The sequence below is a fragment of the Scyliorhinus torazame genome, chromosome 10 (genome assembly GCF_047496885.1).
Source record: "Scyliorhinus torazame isolate Kashiwa2021f chromosome 10, sScyTor2.1, whole genome shotgun sequence".
Lineage (NCBI taxonomy): Eukaryota > Metazoa > Chordata > Chondrichthyes > Carcharhiniformes > Scyliorhinidae > Scyliorhinus > Scyliorhinus torazame.
In genome coordinates, this window is record NC_092716.1 from 618,531 (window position 1) to 637,243 (window position 18,713).

The window sequence follows — 18,713 nt, forward strand, 5'->3', positions numbered from 1 at the left end:
AAATATTTGTTCAACTGGTCTGCTATCTCTTTGTTGCCCATCATGAATTGTCTTCTCCAGTCTTTTTCTCTTCACATATCTATTGAATATGGGAAAGAGTGAGGTGTTCCAATTAATGCCAGAGAGCAGGAGAGGAGACTAGGGGAATTGCCGTTCAGGTTGGTGGGGCGAGTTTCAGGTATTTGGGTATCCAAGTGGCACAGAACTGGGCGCAGTTGCATAAATTGGACTTGGCTTGTCTGGTGGAGCAGATGAAGGCGGATTTTAAGAGATGGGATGTGTTGCCGCTGTCGTTGGCAGGGCAGGTGCAGACAATGAAAATTAAGGTGCTGTCTAGGTTTCTGTTTGAGATTTAGAAGCTCTTTGTCCCCAAGTTGTTCTTTAGGAAGGTTAATGGGCTGATCTCTGAGTTTGTGTGGGTGGGGAAGGCCCCATAGTTGTAGCAGCCTTTTTAGAAGGGGCGGGGCTGGTGCTGTTGAATATGATCAATTATTATTGGGTGGTGAATATTGCAATGGTGAGGAAATGGGCCGTGGGGGAAGGGTCGGTGCGGGGGCAGGTAGAGGCGGCATCGTGTGGGAGAACGAGTTTGACGGCTTTGTTTTTGGCGTCTTTACTGTTCTCGGCGGCCAGGTACTCTGTGAGCCCTGTGGTGGTGTCGGCCCTAAGGGTGTGGGGGGTGGAGGCAGCATTTGGGACTGGTGTGGGCAACGATCTACAACAACCATAGATTTGCAGCGACGGGGTTAGATGCGAGGTTTAGGGGGTGATAGCAGGTGGGGATTGAGCGCTTTAGGAACTTGTTTATAGGGGCAAATTTGCAGGACCTCCAGAAGTGTACGAGTTGACAAGAGGGAATGGATTTAGGTACCTGCAGGTTCGAGATTCTGTGAGGAAGGAGGTGCTGTCCTTCCCTGGGCTGCCGCCCCTGGGATTGCAAGACAAGGTGCTGTTGATGGATGAAATAGTGCAGGGGAAGGTGTTGGATATTCATAAGGAGTTGATGAAGTAGGAGGGAGCCCTGGGGGGCAATTAAACATAAATGGGAGGAGAGGTGGGGACCGAGACCTGGGCAGAGGCTTTGCAGAGGGTGAACGCGTCCTCATCATGCGGGAGGTTAAGCTTCATCCAGTTTAAGGTGGTGCATAGGGCCCACATCACGGTGGCAAGGATGAGCAAGTTCTTTGCGGGGGAAGTAGAGGATAGGTGTGGGCAGTATCGGGGGAGTCCGCGAATCACGGCCACATGTTCTAGGCGTGTCCGAGACTGAGTGAGTTCTGGTAGGGGTCCTCGGACATGATGTCCGGGCTTTGGGTGTGAGGGTGGTTCCGTGTCCGGGTGTCAGAAATCCCGGGAGTCCAGGGGGTGAGGAGGCCGTGTTTTGGCCTCTGTCTCCCTGATAGCCTGGAGACGGATTTTGAGAGGGTGGAGGGACTCGGAGCTGCTGAAACCGGGAGTGTGGGTGAGCGAGCTGGCGGAATTCCTGAGGCTGGAGAAGGTCAAGTTCGCTCTGCGAGGGTCGGCAGAGGGTTCACCCGGAGGTGGAAAACGTTTATCGGTTTCTTTAAAGAGGATTGAGGCAGCAGCAAAGTGGGGGGGGGGGGGGCTGTAAGGGGGTTAAAATGGGGAAGATTTGGCGGGGTGTTGGTGTTGGAGCAGATGGGTTGTGGTTGTTTATTGAGTTGCTTTGTTGTTTTGATATTTTGTGTATATATGAGAAAATACCGTGAATAAAAATGTTTTTTAAAAAACAACTTTCAAACACTGTCATTCAGCTAGGCGGTCTGCCCTCCTCTGGTTCCACTCTATCTAATTATAGCTGGAGAATCTCAATGGCTTCTCTACCTGTTCCCACATTGTTGCTTGTGGTATCCTTCAAGGATCTATTCTCGGCCCCTCCTATTTCTAATCGACAGACTGCCCCTCAGTAATGTCATCTGAAAGCAAAGGGCTTGTTTTAAGATCTGCACTGAACTCACAACTCTACCTTATCACCACTTCTCTTGACTCCTCCACTGCTGCTGAATTATCAGACAGCCTAACTGACGTCCAGTACTGGGTGAGCAGAAATTTCCTCCAATTAAATACTGACGAGACTGAATCCATTCCCTTCCTCCTGCTACAAACTCTGTTCCTAGCTGCCATCTCCAGCCCCCTTTCTGGCAACAGACTTGGGCTGAAGCAGACTGTTTGTAACTTTGGTGCCATATTTGACCTCAAGATGTGCCTGGTCCTGACCCATGTGGCTAAGTTTCAAATTTGCTTTCTGATGCTCCTGGGAAGCGGTTTGGGCTGTTTTATGTTAAAAGGTGCTGGATAATTACAAGTTGTTGTAAATCCATACAGCATTTGATGTTCACCATGTATAAATTGACAATCGTTCCAGGTTGCACCTTACATTTTACCGATTTGTAAAATATTTAACTGACGTTTTTGAATATTTTCCTCACACCTCTCAACTTCCATGCTCCTGTTCTGAACTATTCTTATTTTTTCAAATTTTTAATATTTTTAATATTTTGACACCTAATTCCAACATTAATTAACTTTGAATCGCTTTGTCCATGGAAGTGAATATTTAATATTGTATTTGTTTTCAATGATGTCTATTCTGTAATCTCTTTATTAAAAATATCCCATTATTCATCTCCGTTTCTGTACTAAAATTGTCCTTCCATCTCATTGGACTTCCATGCGCCTGTAGAAGTCAACTATTTCCTAACACACCTAATTGGTAAACGATAGCTATTTAGGATAAATATTAAGCCCCAGTTTTACCCACTTTAAATTAAGGATTTCAACACTCTCAGCACCCCCACACCCCTCACTCTATAACTCTGATATACTCCACACACCCCCACTGTAATACTCTCTATACCCCAAACCCCTCGCTGTAACACTCTGATATACCCCACACCCCTCACTGTGACACTCTGATATACCCCACACCCCTCACTGTGACACTCTGATATACCCCACACCCCTCACTGTAACTCTGATATACTCCACACCCCTCACTGTAACACTCTGATATACCCCACACCCCTCACTGTGACACTCTGATATACCCCACACACTCACTGTGACACTCTGATATACCCCACAACCCTCACTGTAACACTGATATTTCCACACCCCTCACTGTAACTCTGATATATCCCACCCCCTCACTGTAAAACTGATATACCCCACACCCCTCACTGTAACACTCTGATATACCCCACACCCCTCACTGTAACACTCTGATATACCCCTCACTGTAACACTCTGATGTACCCCACACCCCTCACTGTAACACTGATATACCCCACACCCCTCACTGTAACACTCTGATATACCCCACACCCCTCACTGTAACACTCTGATATACCCCACACCCCTCACTGTAACACTCTGATATACCCACACCCCTCACTGTAACACTCTGATATATCCCACACCCCTCACTGTAACACTCTGATATACCCCACACCCCTCACTGTAACACTCTGATATACCCCACACCCCTCACTGTAACACTCTGATATATCCCACACCCCTCACTGTAACACTCTGATATACCCCACACCCCTCACTGTAACACTCTGATATACCCCTCACTGTAACACTCTAATATACCCCACACCCCTCACTGTAACACTCTGATATACCCCACACCCCTCACTGTAACACTCTGATATACCCACACCCCTCACTGTAACACTCTGATATATCCCACACCCCTCACTGTAACACTCTGATATACCCCACACCCCTCACTGTAACACTCTGATATACCCCACACCCCTCACTGTAACACTCTGATATATCCCACACCCCTCACTGTAACACTCTGATATACCCCACACCCCTCACTGTAACACTCTGATATACCCCTCACTGTAACACTCTAATATACCCCACACCCCTCACTGTAACACTCTGATATACCCCATACCCCTCACTGTAACACCCTGACATATCCATACCCCTCACTATAACATTTATGTACCTTTGTGTTTCACTATTACACTGATATATGCAATAAATGATTTCCTCTTTAACAGAAAGTGTTGGGTGAACTGTTTCCGATGAGAAAAGGCAGGGTGTTGGTGAGTGATACTGACTACGTGGACACATGGAGGGTGAGTCCTGAATGGAATATGATCAGAATCACAGAACAATACAGTGCAGAAGAGGTCCTTCGGGCCATTTAGTCTGCACCGACACACGAAAAACACCTGACCTACCTACCTAATCCCATTTGCCAGCACATGGCTAATAGCCTTCATAGAATCAGAGTTTACAGTGCAGGAGGAGGCCATTCGGCCCATCGAGTCTGCACCGGCCCTTGGAAAGAGTACCTCATTTAGGAGTACACTTCCAACCTATCACCATAACCCGGTAACCCCACCTAACCTTTTTGGACACGAAGGGGCAATTTATGGCCAATCCACCTAACCGGCACATGTTTGGACTGTGGGAGGAAACAGGAGGAAACCCGGAGGAACTCCACGCACACACGGGGAGAATGTGCAGACTCCGCACAGACAGTGACCCAAACTGGAATCACACCTGGGACCCTGGAGCCGCGAAGCAACTGTGCTATCCACTGTGCTACCATGCTGCCTGCCTTTGAATGTTTTGACGTGCCAAGTGCTCATCCGGATACTTTTTAAAGGATGTGAGGCACCCTAACTCTACCACCCTCCCAGGCCGTGCGTTCCAGCCCCTCACCACCCTCCCAGGCCGTGCGTTCCAGACCCTCACCACCCTCCCAGGCCGTGCGTTCCAGACACTCACCACCCTCCCAGGCCGTGCGTTCCAGACCCTCACCACCCTCCCAGGCCGTGCGTTCCAGGCCTGCAGCACTCTCTGGCTAAAAATGTTTTTCCTCAAATCCCCCCTGAACCTACTGCCCCTCACCTTGAACATGTGTCATAGAAACATAGAAAATAGAAGCAGGAGGAGGCCATTCGGCCCTTTGAGTCTGCCACACCATTCATTATGATCATGGCTGATCATCAAATTCAATACCCTTGATCCCTTTAGCCCCAAGAGCGGTATCTCATTGCTTCTTGAAATTACGCAACGTTTTAGCCTCAACTACTTTCTGTGGGAGCGAATTCCACAGATTCACCGCTCTCTGGGTGAAGAAATTTCTCCTCACTTCAGTCCTAAAAGGTTTACTCCTTATCCTCAAACTATGACCCCTAGTTCTGGACTCCCCCACCATCGGGAACATTCTTCCTGAATCTAGCCTGTCTAATCCTGTTAGAATTTTGTAAGTTTCTATGAGATCCCCTCTCACTCTTCTAATCTCCAATCAATATAATCCTAACCGACTTAGTCTCTCCTCATATGACAGTCCCGCCACCCCAGGAATCAGCCTGGTAAACCTTCGCTGCACTCCCTCCATAGCAAGAACATCCTTCCTCAGATAAGGAGACCAAAACTGCCCACAATACTCCAGGTGTGGCCTCACCAATGCCCTATACAAATGCAATAAACATCTCTGTTTGTATATTTAAATCCTCTCGCTATGAAGGCCGCCATACAATTTGTCTTCTTTACTGCCTGTTGTACCTGCGCGCTTACTTTCAGCGACTGATGCACTTGGACACCAAGATCTCGCTGAGTATCCGCCTCTCTCAATTTACACCCATTCAAATAATAATCTTTCCTATTTTTGCTACCGAAGCGGATAACCTCATTTATCTACCTTCATAGAATCGTAGAGTGTACAGTGCAGAAGGAGGCCATTTGGCCCATCGAGACTACACGGCCCTTGGAAAGAGCACCCTACTTAAGCCCACACCTTCACCCTATCCCCGTAACCCAGTAATCCCACCTAACGTTTTGGACACTAAGGGGCAATTTTGACATGGTCAATCCATCTAACCTGAATATCGTTGGACTGTGGGAGGAAACCAGAGCACCTGGCGGAAACCCACACAAACGCGAGGAGAATTCTTGAATTCAAAGCTGTCTTTTGTTATACCCAAATGTAGTAACCTGGGGCAGGATTCTCCTGTACCCTGCGGGGCGGGGTGCCGGCGGGACGGAGTGGCGTGAACCACTCCGGCGTCGGGCTGCCCCAAAGGGGCAGAATCCTCCGCACCTTCAGGGGCGAGGCCGGCGTCGGAGTGGTTTGCGCTCTGCTGGCCGGCCTGGAAGGCCTTTGGCGCCGCGCCAGCCGGGGCCGAAGGGACTCCGCCGGCCGGCGCGGTTCCGCGCATGCACAGGGGGGGGTTCATCATCGCGCCGGCCATCGCGGAGGCTTACATGTGCCCCCGAGGACACCGCCACCAGGTCCCGCCGGTAAGGGACCGACTCAAATTTACGCCGGCGGGACCTGCATAGAACGGGCGGGACTTCGGCCCATCGCAGGCCGGAGAATCGGCGGGGGGTGCTGCTGGCAGCGGCCGCCGAGCGGCGCGATTCCCGCCCCCGCCAATTCTCCGCCAATTCTGGTTGCCACACTACCAGAAGCATGTGGAGGCTTTAGAGAGGGTGCAGAAGAGATTTACCAGGATGTTGCCTGGTATGGAGGGCATAAGCTATGAGGAGCGGTTGAATAAACTCGGTTTGTTCTCACTGGAACGAAGGAGGTTGAGGGGCGACCTGATAGAGGTATACAAAATTATGAGGGGCATAGACAGAGTGGATAGTCAGAGGCTTTTCCCCAGGGTAGAGGGGTCAATTACTAGGGGGCATAGGTTTAAGGTGAGAGGGGCAAGGTTTAGAGTAGATGTACGAGGCAAGTTTTTTACGCAGAGAGTAGTGGGTGCCTGGAACTCGCTACCGGAGGAGGTGGTGGAAGCAGGGACGCTAGTGGCATTTAAGGGGCATCTTGACAAATACATGAATAGGATGGGAATAGAGGGATACGGACCCAGGAAATGAAATGAAATGAAAATCGCTTATTGTCACAAGTAGGCTTCAAATGAAGTTACTGTGAAAAGCCCCTAGTCGCCACGTTCCGGCGCCTGTTCGGGAAGGCTGTTACGGGAATCGAACCGTGCTGCTGGACTGCCTTGGTCTGCTTTCAAAGCCAGCGATTTAGCCCTGTGCTAAAGTGTAGAAGATTGTAGTTTAGTCAGGCAGCATGGTCGGCACGGGCTTGGAGGGCCGAAGGGCCTGTTCCTGTGCTGTACATTTATTTGTTCTTTGTTGACCCGGCGGGGGGTCGGAGAATCCCACCCCTGATTATAGCATCATCTGGCCTGTCACCTGGGGAAATTTATTAAAGAGATTTCAAACAGCTAGTATATGTTTAGCTGTCTGTATATTAATTTACAGACTTTCAACGTCCATTTCAAAAATCCGTATAGGATTGGGGTTTAACCACCTCTAGAAAGTGTCTTTATTGTAACTCCTCTGCTAAAGGTTCCAGTGTAGGTCTCATTGAAACACAACAGTCTTGGCAGATTGGAGGCTGGAAACTGTAACCCACCATTCAAAAAAGGAAGAAGGGAGAAAACGAGGAAGTATAGACCAGTTAACATAACATCAGGAGCAGGGAAAATGCTGGAGTCTATTATAAATGCAGAGGGGAATGATACTGTGTGACTGCATCACCTAATAACGTGGTTAGAGAGAACCTCCTGTCCTACAGGGTCTTAACACTCACTCCCTGTTCCACAGGGTCTTCACGCGGAATCAGTGTCCCAGAGGGTCCGACGAGCACTCACTGTCCCAGACAATGGGGTAGAGCCAGCACTCCTTGTCCTATAGGATGAGATAGAGCACCTTCCTGCCTGCTGAATGTAGGGTGGTTTGCTTTTTCCGTGGGGCATGGTGTTTCTAGATCGTTTTCCATGCCTGTCTGTCATGACCTGAATTTGTAATAATAGAAACAATCCTTTCTCTTTACCAACAGGCCATGGAAGGTTTGGTGGATGAAGGACTGGTGAAATCAATTGGTGTTTCCAATTTTAACATTTCCCAGCTCGAAAGACTCTTGTCAGTAGCCCGTATAATTCCCACAGTGAACCAGGTATTTATGATCTCGGCTAAGAATTGGAGGTTGTTTAGGAAAAGGGGTGTCTCAGAGTTCAGATAAAATAGGTTTTGGGACCAACGGATAGTTTCAAGTAAATTTGTGTGTTTATTATGTGCCACACCTGGAGTATTGTGTTTAGTTTTGGTCTCCTTACCTGAGAAAGGACGTACTGGCACTGGAGGGTGTGCAGAGGAGATTTACTAGGTTAATCCCAGAGCTGAAGGGGTTGGATTACGAGGAGAGGTTGAGTAGACTGGGACTGTACTCGTTGGAATTTAGAAGGATGCGGGGGGGATCTTATAGAAACATATAAAATTATGAAGGGAATAGATAGGATAGATGCGGGCAGGTTGTTTCCACTGGCGGGTGAAAGCAGAACTAGGGGGCATAGCCTCAAAATAAGGGGAAGTAGATTTAGGACTGACCTTAGGAGGAACTTCTTCACCCAAAGGGTTGTGAATCTATGGAATTCCCTGCCCAGTGAAGCAGTAGAGGCTCCTTCATTAAATGTTTTCAAGATAAAGATAGATAGTTTTTTGAAGAATAAAGGGATTAAGGGTTATGGTGTTCGGGCCGGAAAGTGGAGCTGAGTCCACAAAAGATCAGCCATGATCTCATTGAATGGCGGAGCAGGCTCGAGGGGCCAGATGGCCTACTCCTAGTTATGTTCTTATAGTCTTCAGAGTTCTTAAATGTCATAATGTATTCTGGTCCTCCTTGTTGTGTGTTTTATCTTTTAAGTTAATAAATGCTCTATCTTAATTGTTCACACAGCGACTGAACTGGTCCTCACTGGTTGTTCGCTCTTCCTCACATTATACCAGAAAAGAACACACACACCATTTTGAATTGGTGTTCCAAATTACCCTTCTGGGTTTTGGAATCCCCTCCCAGTTAACATCAGTGTGGTTCATAACACAGGAAACTAGAAACTGAAGGAACAGAGAGGTTTGGAGGCCCAAGTACAAACATGATCAAATACTAGTGTTCAGGCATGCACTGTTGGGTGTCACACCGATCATTGTTATAACAGCAAAGACAAGTACAGCACAGGAACAGGCCCTTCGGCCCTCCAAGCCTGTGTCGATCATGATGCCCTGACTAAAGAAAAAACCTTCTGCCCTTACTCGGTCCGTATCCCTCTATTTCCTCCCTATTCATGGACCCATCCAGATGCCTCTTAAATGTTGCTAATGTGCTGCTTCCACCACATCCTCTGGCAGCGCGTTCCAGGTACCCACCACCTTCTGTGTGAAAAACCTACCCCGCACATCTCCCTTAAACTTTCCCCCTCTCACCTTGAACCTGTGCCCCCTTGTAATTGACACTTCCACCCTTGGAAAAAGCCTCTGACTATCCACCCTGTCTAGGCCTCTCATAATTTTGTAGACCTCTATCCGGTCTCCCTCAGCCTCTGTCTTTCCAGTGAAAACAATCCTAGTTTATTCAACCTCTCCTCATAGCCAACACCCTCGAGACCAGGCAACATCCTGGTGACCCTTCTTCGCACTCTCTCCAAAACTCCATGTCCTTCTGATAATGTGGTGACCAGAACTGCACACAATACTCCAAATGCGGCCTAACCAAGGTTTTATACAGCTGCAACATGATTTCCCAACTCCTGTACTCAATGCTCCGGCTGATGAAGGCAAGCGTGCCGTATGCCTTCTTAATCACCTTGACCACCTGTGTTGCCACTTTTAGGGAACTGTGTACCTGCACGCCCAGATCCCTCCGTATGTTAATGTTCCTAAGGGTTCTGCCATTTACAGTATAATTCATACCTAGATTTGATCCTCCAAAACGCATCACCTTGCATTTGTCCTGATTAAACTCCAATCTCTCTGTATCCTGTTGTATCCTCTGACAATCTTAGGCGCTATTAGCAACTCCACCAATCTTCGTGTCATCCGCAAACTTACTAATCAGACCGCCCACATTTTTCTCCAGATCATTTATATATACTACAAACAACAAAGGGCCCAGCACTGATCCCTGCGGAACACCATTAGCTACAGATCTCCATTCGGGAAAAACTCCCTTCCACTGCTACTTTCTGTCTTCTATAACCAAGCCAGTTCTGTGTCCATCTAGCCAGCCCACCCCGGATCCCATGTGATTTTAGTTTTTGTACCTGTTTGCCATGTGGGACCATGTCAAACGCCTTACTAAAGTCCATATAAAGTACATCCGCAGCCTTTCCCTCATCAATTTTCTTTGGATCTCTTCAAAAAACCCAATCAAGTTGGTGAGACATGACCTTCCCCATAAAAAACCATGCTGCCTGTTACTAACTAGTCCATTTTCCTCCAAATGTGCATATATCCTGTCCCTCAGTATCTTTTCCAAAAGCTTCCCCACCACTGACTTCAGGCTCACCGGCCTGTAATTTGCTGGATTGTCCCTGCTTCCTTTCTTAAACAAGGGAATAACACTAGCTATTCTCCAGTCCTCTGGAACATCGCCTGTGGTCAAAGAGGTTGTGAAGATATCTGTTAAGGCCCCAGCTATTTCTCCCCTTGCCTCTCGCAGTAACCTGGGATAGATCCCATCCAGCTTGTCTACCTTAATGCAATTTAGGATACTCAACACTTCCTCCTTTGATACATTGACGTTCTCAAGAGAATTCACACACCTATCCTTGACCTCAACATCCATCATGTCCTTCTCCCTGGTGAATACCGATACAAAGTACTCATTAAGGATTTCACCCACTTCCTGTGGTTCCACACATAACTTCCCTCCATTGTCCTTGAGTGGGCCTACTCTTTCTCTTGCTACCCTCTTGCTCCTAATAAATGCATAAAAAGCTTTGGGATTCTCCTTGATTATGTTTGCTGAAGACATTTCATGGCCCTTTTTAGCCCTCCTAATTCCACGTTTAAATTCCTTCCTACTTCCACTGTACTCCTCAAGGGCTTCGTCAGTTTTTAGATGCCTAGATCTATCGTATGCTTCCTTCATCCTTTTGACAAAGCTTACAATTTCCCTTGTCATCCACGGTTCCCAAATCTTGCTATTTCTATCCTTCATTTTTGCTGGTACATACCTGTCCTGCACTTCAGTCAACTGATCTTTAAAAGCCTCCCACATGTCAGATATGGATTTGCCCTCAAATAGCCGCTCCCAATCCACATTCCCCAGTTCCTGTCTAATTTGGATGTAATTGGTCCTCTCCAATTAAGCACCCTCATCCACGGGCCATACTTGTCCTTATCCATGACTTCTCAAAATATTATGGAATTATGGTCCCTAAGCCCAAAATGCTCCCCCACTGAAACATATCACCTGGCTTGGCTCCTTCCCCAATACCAAGTCTAGTATGGCACCCCCCCCCGGTTGAATTGTCAACATACTAAATCAAAACTCCCTCCTGGACACATCTAACAAACTGCTCTCTATCCAAGCCGCTGGCTGTAAGGGATTCAATATGGGGGAAGTTAAAATTGCCCATCACAACTACCCTGCTTTTTTCACACCTTTTCAGTATCTGACTACACAACTGCTCCTCTGTCTCCTGTGGGCTGTTTGTGGTCTATTCATATTTCACCCTTCTTATTCCTGAGCTCCACCCATAATGCCTCACTACAAGATCCCTCCAATGTGTCCCCCCCTCAACGCAGCTGCGATCCGCTCCCTAATCAGCAATGTAACTCTCCCATCTCTTTGTTTCCCCTTCTGTCCCGTCTAAAACAACGATATCCCGGAATGTTAAGCTGCCAGTCCTGTCCCTCCTTTAACCATGTCTCCGTATTTGCAATTACATCATAGTTCCATGCAGTAATCCAGGCTCTCAGTCCATCTGCCTTACCTGTTGTACTTCTTGCATTGAAGCAAACGCCCTCCAGACCTCCAGTCCCGCTGAGCCCCGCGGCCTCCCCTCCGCCTGCTCTTACTCTGCGCCATGTTTATCTCAGTCTCACTTTTTCCCCAGTCTCTACACCTACTGGTCTGCTGTTCTGGTTCCCACCCCCTGTCACACTAGTATAAACCATCCTGAACAGTACTAGCAAACCTCCCGCCCAGGATATTGGTGCCCCTCCAGTTCAGGTGCAACCCGTCCTTTTTGTAAAGGTCCCACCTTCCCCAGAAGACATCCCAGTGATCCATATATCTGAAGCCCTCCCTCCTACACCAGCTCTTTAGCCACGTGTTCAACTGGACTACCTCCCTGTTCCAAGCCTCACTAGCACAAGGCACGGGGAGTAATCCTGAGATTACTACCCGAGCAGTTTTGCATTTTAGCTCTTAACTCCCTGAATTCTCTTTGCAGGACCTCTTCCCTCTTCCTGCCGATTGTCATTGGTGCCAATGTGGACAATGACATCTGTTTACCCTTCTTTTTCAGAGTGCCCTGTCGCCGTTCAGAGACATCCAGGACCCTAGCATCAGGGCGGCAACACACCAGCCCTGAGTCCCGCTTGCGCCACAGAAACGCCTGTCTGTGCCCCTGACTATCGAGTCTCCTACTCCTATCACTCACTTGGACTTAGCCCGGCCCTGCTCTACAGCAGAACCAGTTGTGGTGCCACAGGCCTGGCTGCTGGTATCTTCCCTGAGAGGCTATCCCCCCAGCAGTATCCAAAACGGTATACCTGTGTGAGAGGAGAATAGCCACAGGAGGTCCTGCCTTACTTGCCTGCCACTCCTGGCGGTCACCGATCTACCTGTCTGAACCTGTGGTGTGACCGCCTCCCTGAAACTGGTGACTATCACACTCTCTACCCCCTGTATGCTCTGCAATGAGTCCAGCTGATGTTCCAACTGAACTACACAGTCTGTGAGGAGATGCAGCTGGTCACACTTCCCGCAGACAGTCATCTTTGATGCTAGAAAGGCTCCCTCATCTCCCACATCTGGTAGGAGGAACATATAACTGCCCTAACTGCCATCTCTGCCGTTGTACACAGAAGAAAGATACAAGAATCTTACCTTTGTACAGCATGGTAGCACAAGTGGATGGCACTGTGGCTTCACAGCGCCAGGGTCCCAGGTTCGATTCCCCGCTGGGTCACTGTCTGTGCGGAGTCTGCACGTTCTCCCCGTGTGTGCGTGGGTTTCCTCCGGGTGCCCCTGTTTCCTCCCACAGTCCAAAGACATGCAGGTTAGGTGGATTGGCCATGCAAAATTGCCGTTAGTGACCAAAAAGGTTAGGAGGGGTTATTGGGTTACGGGGATAGGGTAGAAGTGAGGGCTTAAGTGGGTTGGTGCAGACTCGATGGGCCGAATGGCCTCCTTCTGCACTGTATGTTCTATGTTCTTTCTTGTCCTCCTCACAGTGCCTTTCTTTGGTTAGAGGAGAAGGGAGGGAAGGAAACATCAATGTAGTGTTTCGGGCTTAACTGCTCCTTGACGCCAGTTCTTTGACTACCCACAGTACAGTCGAGGTGACGGAGATGACTTCTCCCAGAATGCTCTGCTGGATGTTCTTTGTGCCATTTTTGATTACAGGTGGAACTTCACCCGTACCTGACTCAGTCGGAACTGGTGGATTTCTGTGCATCCAGAGACATTGCACTGACAGCGTTCAGCCCACTCGGGTCTCCAGGTCGTAGTCTGTGAGTATAATGACATAATAAGTCAGGAATAAACTTCCCTGCTGATTCTGTCCTGGTTGCAGTTCCTAGATTTGATAACCTGTGTTGTTAGTACTGGAGGAAGTGAACTAGATCTGCTGTCATTCCCAGAGAAGGCAGTTCATACTTTGTCAAGAAGGGGCCAGTTCGAGTCTATGTCGATGGAGCCGAAAACAACTCGGCCGGTAAACCGTCGCTTCCGGGAGTTTTACTCATCTCAAAGGACTTGACAGCCTTTGTCAGCTCATCGAGAGTTAGCGGTTTGTTCGGCTTTCCCGCTCGTTGTCATCTGAGACCTCTGTGATAGACCACAGGAAAGACTGGGAAACCGCGCTATCTGTTGGCTTCAGATCAGACAGTCCGGCATAAAATAATTTGCTGCTCCTCGGGATGTCAGACTGTGATGACTTTACTGAGCCGTCTTCTTCCTTCAGGCTGCTGATCACAGAGGTCTCTCTGTGCACCTTTTGGAAGAAGAAGCGCGAGCACTTTTCATCCTGCTCCACGGAGCGGACTCTGGAACGGAAGATAACCTTGGAGGCCTCCGAGGTATAGAGCGAGGCTTGCTGGCTCTTCACCTCTTGGAGATCCTCCTTGACATCCACCCCCATCGACTGCAGCTGGAGAGGATTCTGCAGACTTTTCCCGGAATCTAGACATGGATTCTCCAACCTTTTGTAATTCCTTTTCAGTTCCTCGAGGTTCTCTGGAGTCAACAGTTTCACATTCAGGTGCCATGTCCCGCTGCCCGCCCCCTGGTATTCCTGCAGGTGACAGTCGGCCAGTAGGAGGCACTGGTCAGAGAAGAACACCGGCTTGACGCCGGTGGACGTGACCGTGAACGCATGGGACACAAAGAGGAAGTCTATCCTGGAACGGACGGACCCGTCTGTCTGCGACCATGTGTATCTACGCTGCGCTCCGTCTGCAGGGTTGCTGAAGACATTGATCAGCTTAGCGTCTTTTACCGTTTCCATCAGGAGTCTGGACGTAGCATCCAGTTTGCTGTCGGCTCTGTCAGATCGTCCAGCCGCATCGATGATGCAGTTGAAGTCACCGCCCAGAATGACCGGCATGGAAGTGACCAACAGCAGTGGGAGTTGCTGAAGGACTGGCAGCCACTCACTCTTTACGGCCGGGGCGTACACATTAATGAGTCTGACAGGAGCGTTTTTGTATTTCACGTCTGCTACGAGGAGGCGTCCGTCCACCACTTCCTTAACATCGGAGATGGTGAAGTTGCCTCCCCGCAGCAGAATACCCAGGCCGGAGGAACGACAATTGTTTCCTCCTGACCAGATGGATGGTCCATGGGACCACCAGCTCAACCAGCGCCTGTAGTTGCTGAGGTGCGGAATTCCACACTCCTGCAGGAATAGTAGGTCGGCTTTAACGTTGGACAGATAACTAAGTGTAGCCACACATCGCAAAGTGTCTTTGATGCTTCGCACATTAATTGATGCAATTTTAAAACACATTGTTTTAAAAAATGAACTATGATGATATGAGGTATGAGCTGGCTATGATGGACTGGGAAACATTACTGAAAGGAAGGACAGCGGACAGGCAATTGCAGCATTCAAGGAACAAATAGGTGAACTCCAAAAGTTGTTTATTCTTATTAGGCACGCGGGTGAAAAGGGAACTGTGGCCAAACAATGGCTTACAGGGGAAATTAGAGATAGTATTAGATTCAAAGAGGCAGCATACAAATTATCAAGAAAAAGCAATAGACCTAAGGATTGGGAACAGTTAAAATTCAACAAAGGAGGATGAAGGGATTGATTCAGAAGAGGAAAATACAATTTGAAAGTAAGCTGGTGGGGAACGTAACAACTGACTGTGAAAGTTTCTATTGGTATGTAAAGAGAAAGAGATTGATAAAAACTAATGTAGGCCCCTTACAGTCAGAAACGTGGAAATTCATAACGGGGAACAAAGAAATGGCGGAGGAACTAAATTCACACTTTGCTTCTGTCTTCACAAAGGGAGACATGAATAATGTGCCGGAAGTTCTCAGAAACACAAGTTTTAATGAAGAGCTGAAGGAAATTAGTATTAGTAAAGAAGTGTTTTTGAGGAAATTAATGGGATTGAAGGCGGACAAATCTCCAGGGCCGGATAATCAGAGTATTTAAGAAAGTGGCCCTCGAAATTGTAGATCCATTTTCCAAAATTCTTTGGACTCTGGAATGGTTCCTACAGATTGGAGGGTAGCAAATGTGACCCCGCTATTCAAAAAGTGAGACAGAGAAATGAAATGAAAATGAAGAGAAAACAGGGAACTATAGACCAGTGAGCCTAACGTCGGTAGTAGGGAAGTTGCTGGAGTCCATTATCAAGAATTTCATAGCACATCATTTGGAAAGCAGTGGTGTAATCAGACAAAGTCGGCGTGGATTTATGATCATCAAGGAGCCCGAGCAGAACTGGAATCCATGAGAATCGGGGTGAAAACCCCACTAGTTGGAAACATATCTGATACAAAGGAAGATGGTTGTGGCGGTTGGAGGTCAATCATCTCAACTCCGGGACATCCCTGCAGGAGTTCCTCAGGGTCGTGTCCTCGGCCCAGCCATCTTCAGCTGCTTCATTAATTACCTTCCTTCCATCAAAAGGGAAGAAGTTGGGATGTTCACAGATGACTGCACAATGTTCAGCACCATTCGCGACTCCTCAGATAATGAAGCAGTCCCTGTCCAAAATCATAAAGAACTGGACAATATCCAGGATTGGGGCTGTCAAGTAGTAATGGCATTTGTGCCAATAAGAGTGAATCTCACCATCACCCTTGACATTCAATGACATTATCATCATTGACTCCCTACTATCAACATCCTGGGTGTTAGCATCGAGCAGAAACTGAATTGGTCTAGTCATATAAATGCTGTGGCTACGTGAGCAGGTCAGAAGTTAGGAATCCTACGGCAAGTAACTCACCTCCTGACCCCACCCCCCCAAAGCCCGTCCACCATCTACAAGGCACAAGTCAGGAGTGTAATGGAATATTCTCAAGTTGCCTGGATGAGTGCAGCTCCAACAACACTCGGGAAGCTCAACACCATCCAGGACAAAGCAGCCTGCTTTATTTACAGGCTATCCACAAACATTCTTCACTCCTTCCATCACCAGTGAATAGTAGCAGTCGTGTGTACCTCTACAAGATGCACTGCAAGAACTCACCAAGCCTCTTTATATACATGCAATCACAGCCATCTGTAATGAAAAGGGCAGCAGATACATGGAAATTCTATCACAACACACTCCTCCAATCACCCAGCATACTGATTTGGAAATATTTCCGCGTTCCTTCAATGTCGCCTGGACATAATTCTGGAACTCCTTCCATAACAGCCACATGGACTGCAGCAGTTCAAGATGGTAACTCACCACCTCTTTCTCAAGAGCAATTGGGGATTGGCAATAATAATAATAATCACTTATTGTCACAAGTAGGCTTCAATGAAGTCACTGTGAAAAGCCTCTAGTCGCCACATTCCGGCACCTGTTTGGGGAGGCTGGTACGGGAATTGAACCCGTGCTGCTGCCTTGTTCTGCATTACAAGCCAGCTGTTTAGCCCACTGTGCAAAACCAGCACACTGTGCTAAACCAACCAATAGATGCTGGCCAGCCAATGATGCACACACATCAAAAACAAATAAGTAAAAAAGGTACACCCACAGTGCAGATAGCTGAAGGACCTGCTGTCCTTGTTCTTCTCGGTATAGGTGTTACCCGTTTGGAAGATGCTGTTGAAAGAGGCTTAATGAGTTGCTGCAGTGCATCTTTTATATGCAAATGATATGTGATCAGAGCTCATTGTATGGTCAAATACAACACCACCGTTACAGTTTGTGACACCTCAGACAGTTGCCAACCTCTGGACACCATGGTATCGGAAAGAAGTGGCCCTATGTTTGTAATCAGCATTTTTTAAAATTCTGCATGAGAAAAAGGCTCAGATTATTGGTGGAATTATGTATTTATGAATAATTTCCTGTTACAGATTGAATGATTCTGCGGATCCAAAGGACCTTCTTAAAGATCCAGTGGTAAAACTGATAGCGGAGAAACACAGGAAGAGCCCAGCACAGGTGCGATGGACGTGAGGTTTTTATTAAAAAGCTTATTCACAAATCCAGGGTCAAGAAAGAAATGCAGAGTCCAATTATTAATAATAATAATAATAATCTTTATTATTATCGCAAGTAGTTACTGTGAAAATCCCCTAGTTGCCACATTCCGACGCCTGTTCGGGTACACAGAGGGAGAATTCAGAATGTCCAATTCACCTAACAGCACATCTTTCAGGACTTGTGGGAGGAAACCGGAGCACCCGGAGGAAACCCATGCAGACACGGGAAGAACGTGCAGACTCCGGACAGACAGTGACCCAAGCCGGGAATCGATCCTGGGACCTTGTTGCCGAGGGGGACCTTGTTGCCCATGAGAACAGTGTGAATCAGATTAATCGACTCAAACAGGTTGATATTAAGAAGGAGGATGTGCTAGAAATTTTGAAAAGCATCAAGGTTGCTACAGGAAGCGAGGGAGAAGATTGCTGCGCCATTGGCGATGATCTTTGCATCCTCACTCTCCACTGGAGTAGCACCAGATCATTGGAGGGAGGCGAATGTTCTCTTGTTCAAGAAAGGGAGTAGAGAAATCCCTGGGAATTACAGACCCATCAGTCTTAAGTCTGTGGTGAGCAAAATATTGGAAAGGATTCTGAGAGATCGGATTTATGATTATTTAGAAAAACATAGTTTGATTAAAGATAGTCATGTCTCACGTACACAAGCCTCATTGAATTCTTTGAGGATGTGACGAGACACATTGATGAAGACCGGGCAGTGGATGTGGTGTATATGGATTTCAGTAAGGCATTTGATAAGGTTCCCCATGGTAGGCTCATTCAGAAAGTTAGGGGGCATCGGATACAGGGAAATTTGGCTGTCTGGATACAGAATTGGCTGGCCAAAAGAAGACAGGTAGTGAATGGAAAGTATTCCGCCTGGAGGTCAGTGACCAGTGGTGTCCCGCAAGGATCTGTTCTGGGACCTCTGCTCTTTGTGGTTTTTATAAATGACTTGGATGAGGAAGTGGAAGGGTGGGTTAGTAAGTTTGCCGATGACACGAAGGTTGGTGGAGT

At 47.8% G+C, this 18,713-nt stretch overlaps 1 protein-coding gene across 3 annotated transcripts in view; it reads left to right on the forward strand.

Annotated features, from left to right (window-relative positions):
* Window positions 1-18,713, forward strand: part of LOC140430292 (aldo-keto reductase family 1 member B1) — a 91,528-nt gene that overhangs the window by 41,201 nt on the left and 31,614 nt on the right. For 2 of the 3 annotated variants that reach the window (XM_072517710.1, XM_072517711.1), the window contains exons 4-6: window positions 7,862-7,978; window positions 13,436-13,542; window positions 17,568-17,655. In XM_072517710.1, coding sequence (XP_072373811.1) covers window positions 7,862-7,978; window positions 13,436-13,542; window positions 17,568-17,655 — 312 coding nt within the window. Of the gene's footprint in view, window positions 1-4,046; window positions 4,125-7,861; window positions 7,979-13,435; window positions 13,543-17,567; window positions 17,656-18,713 lie in introns of all 3 variants that reach the window. The other variant, XM_072517712.1, reaches the window with a different exon arrangement.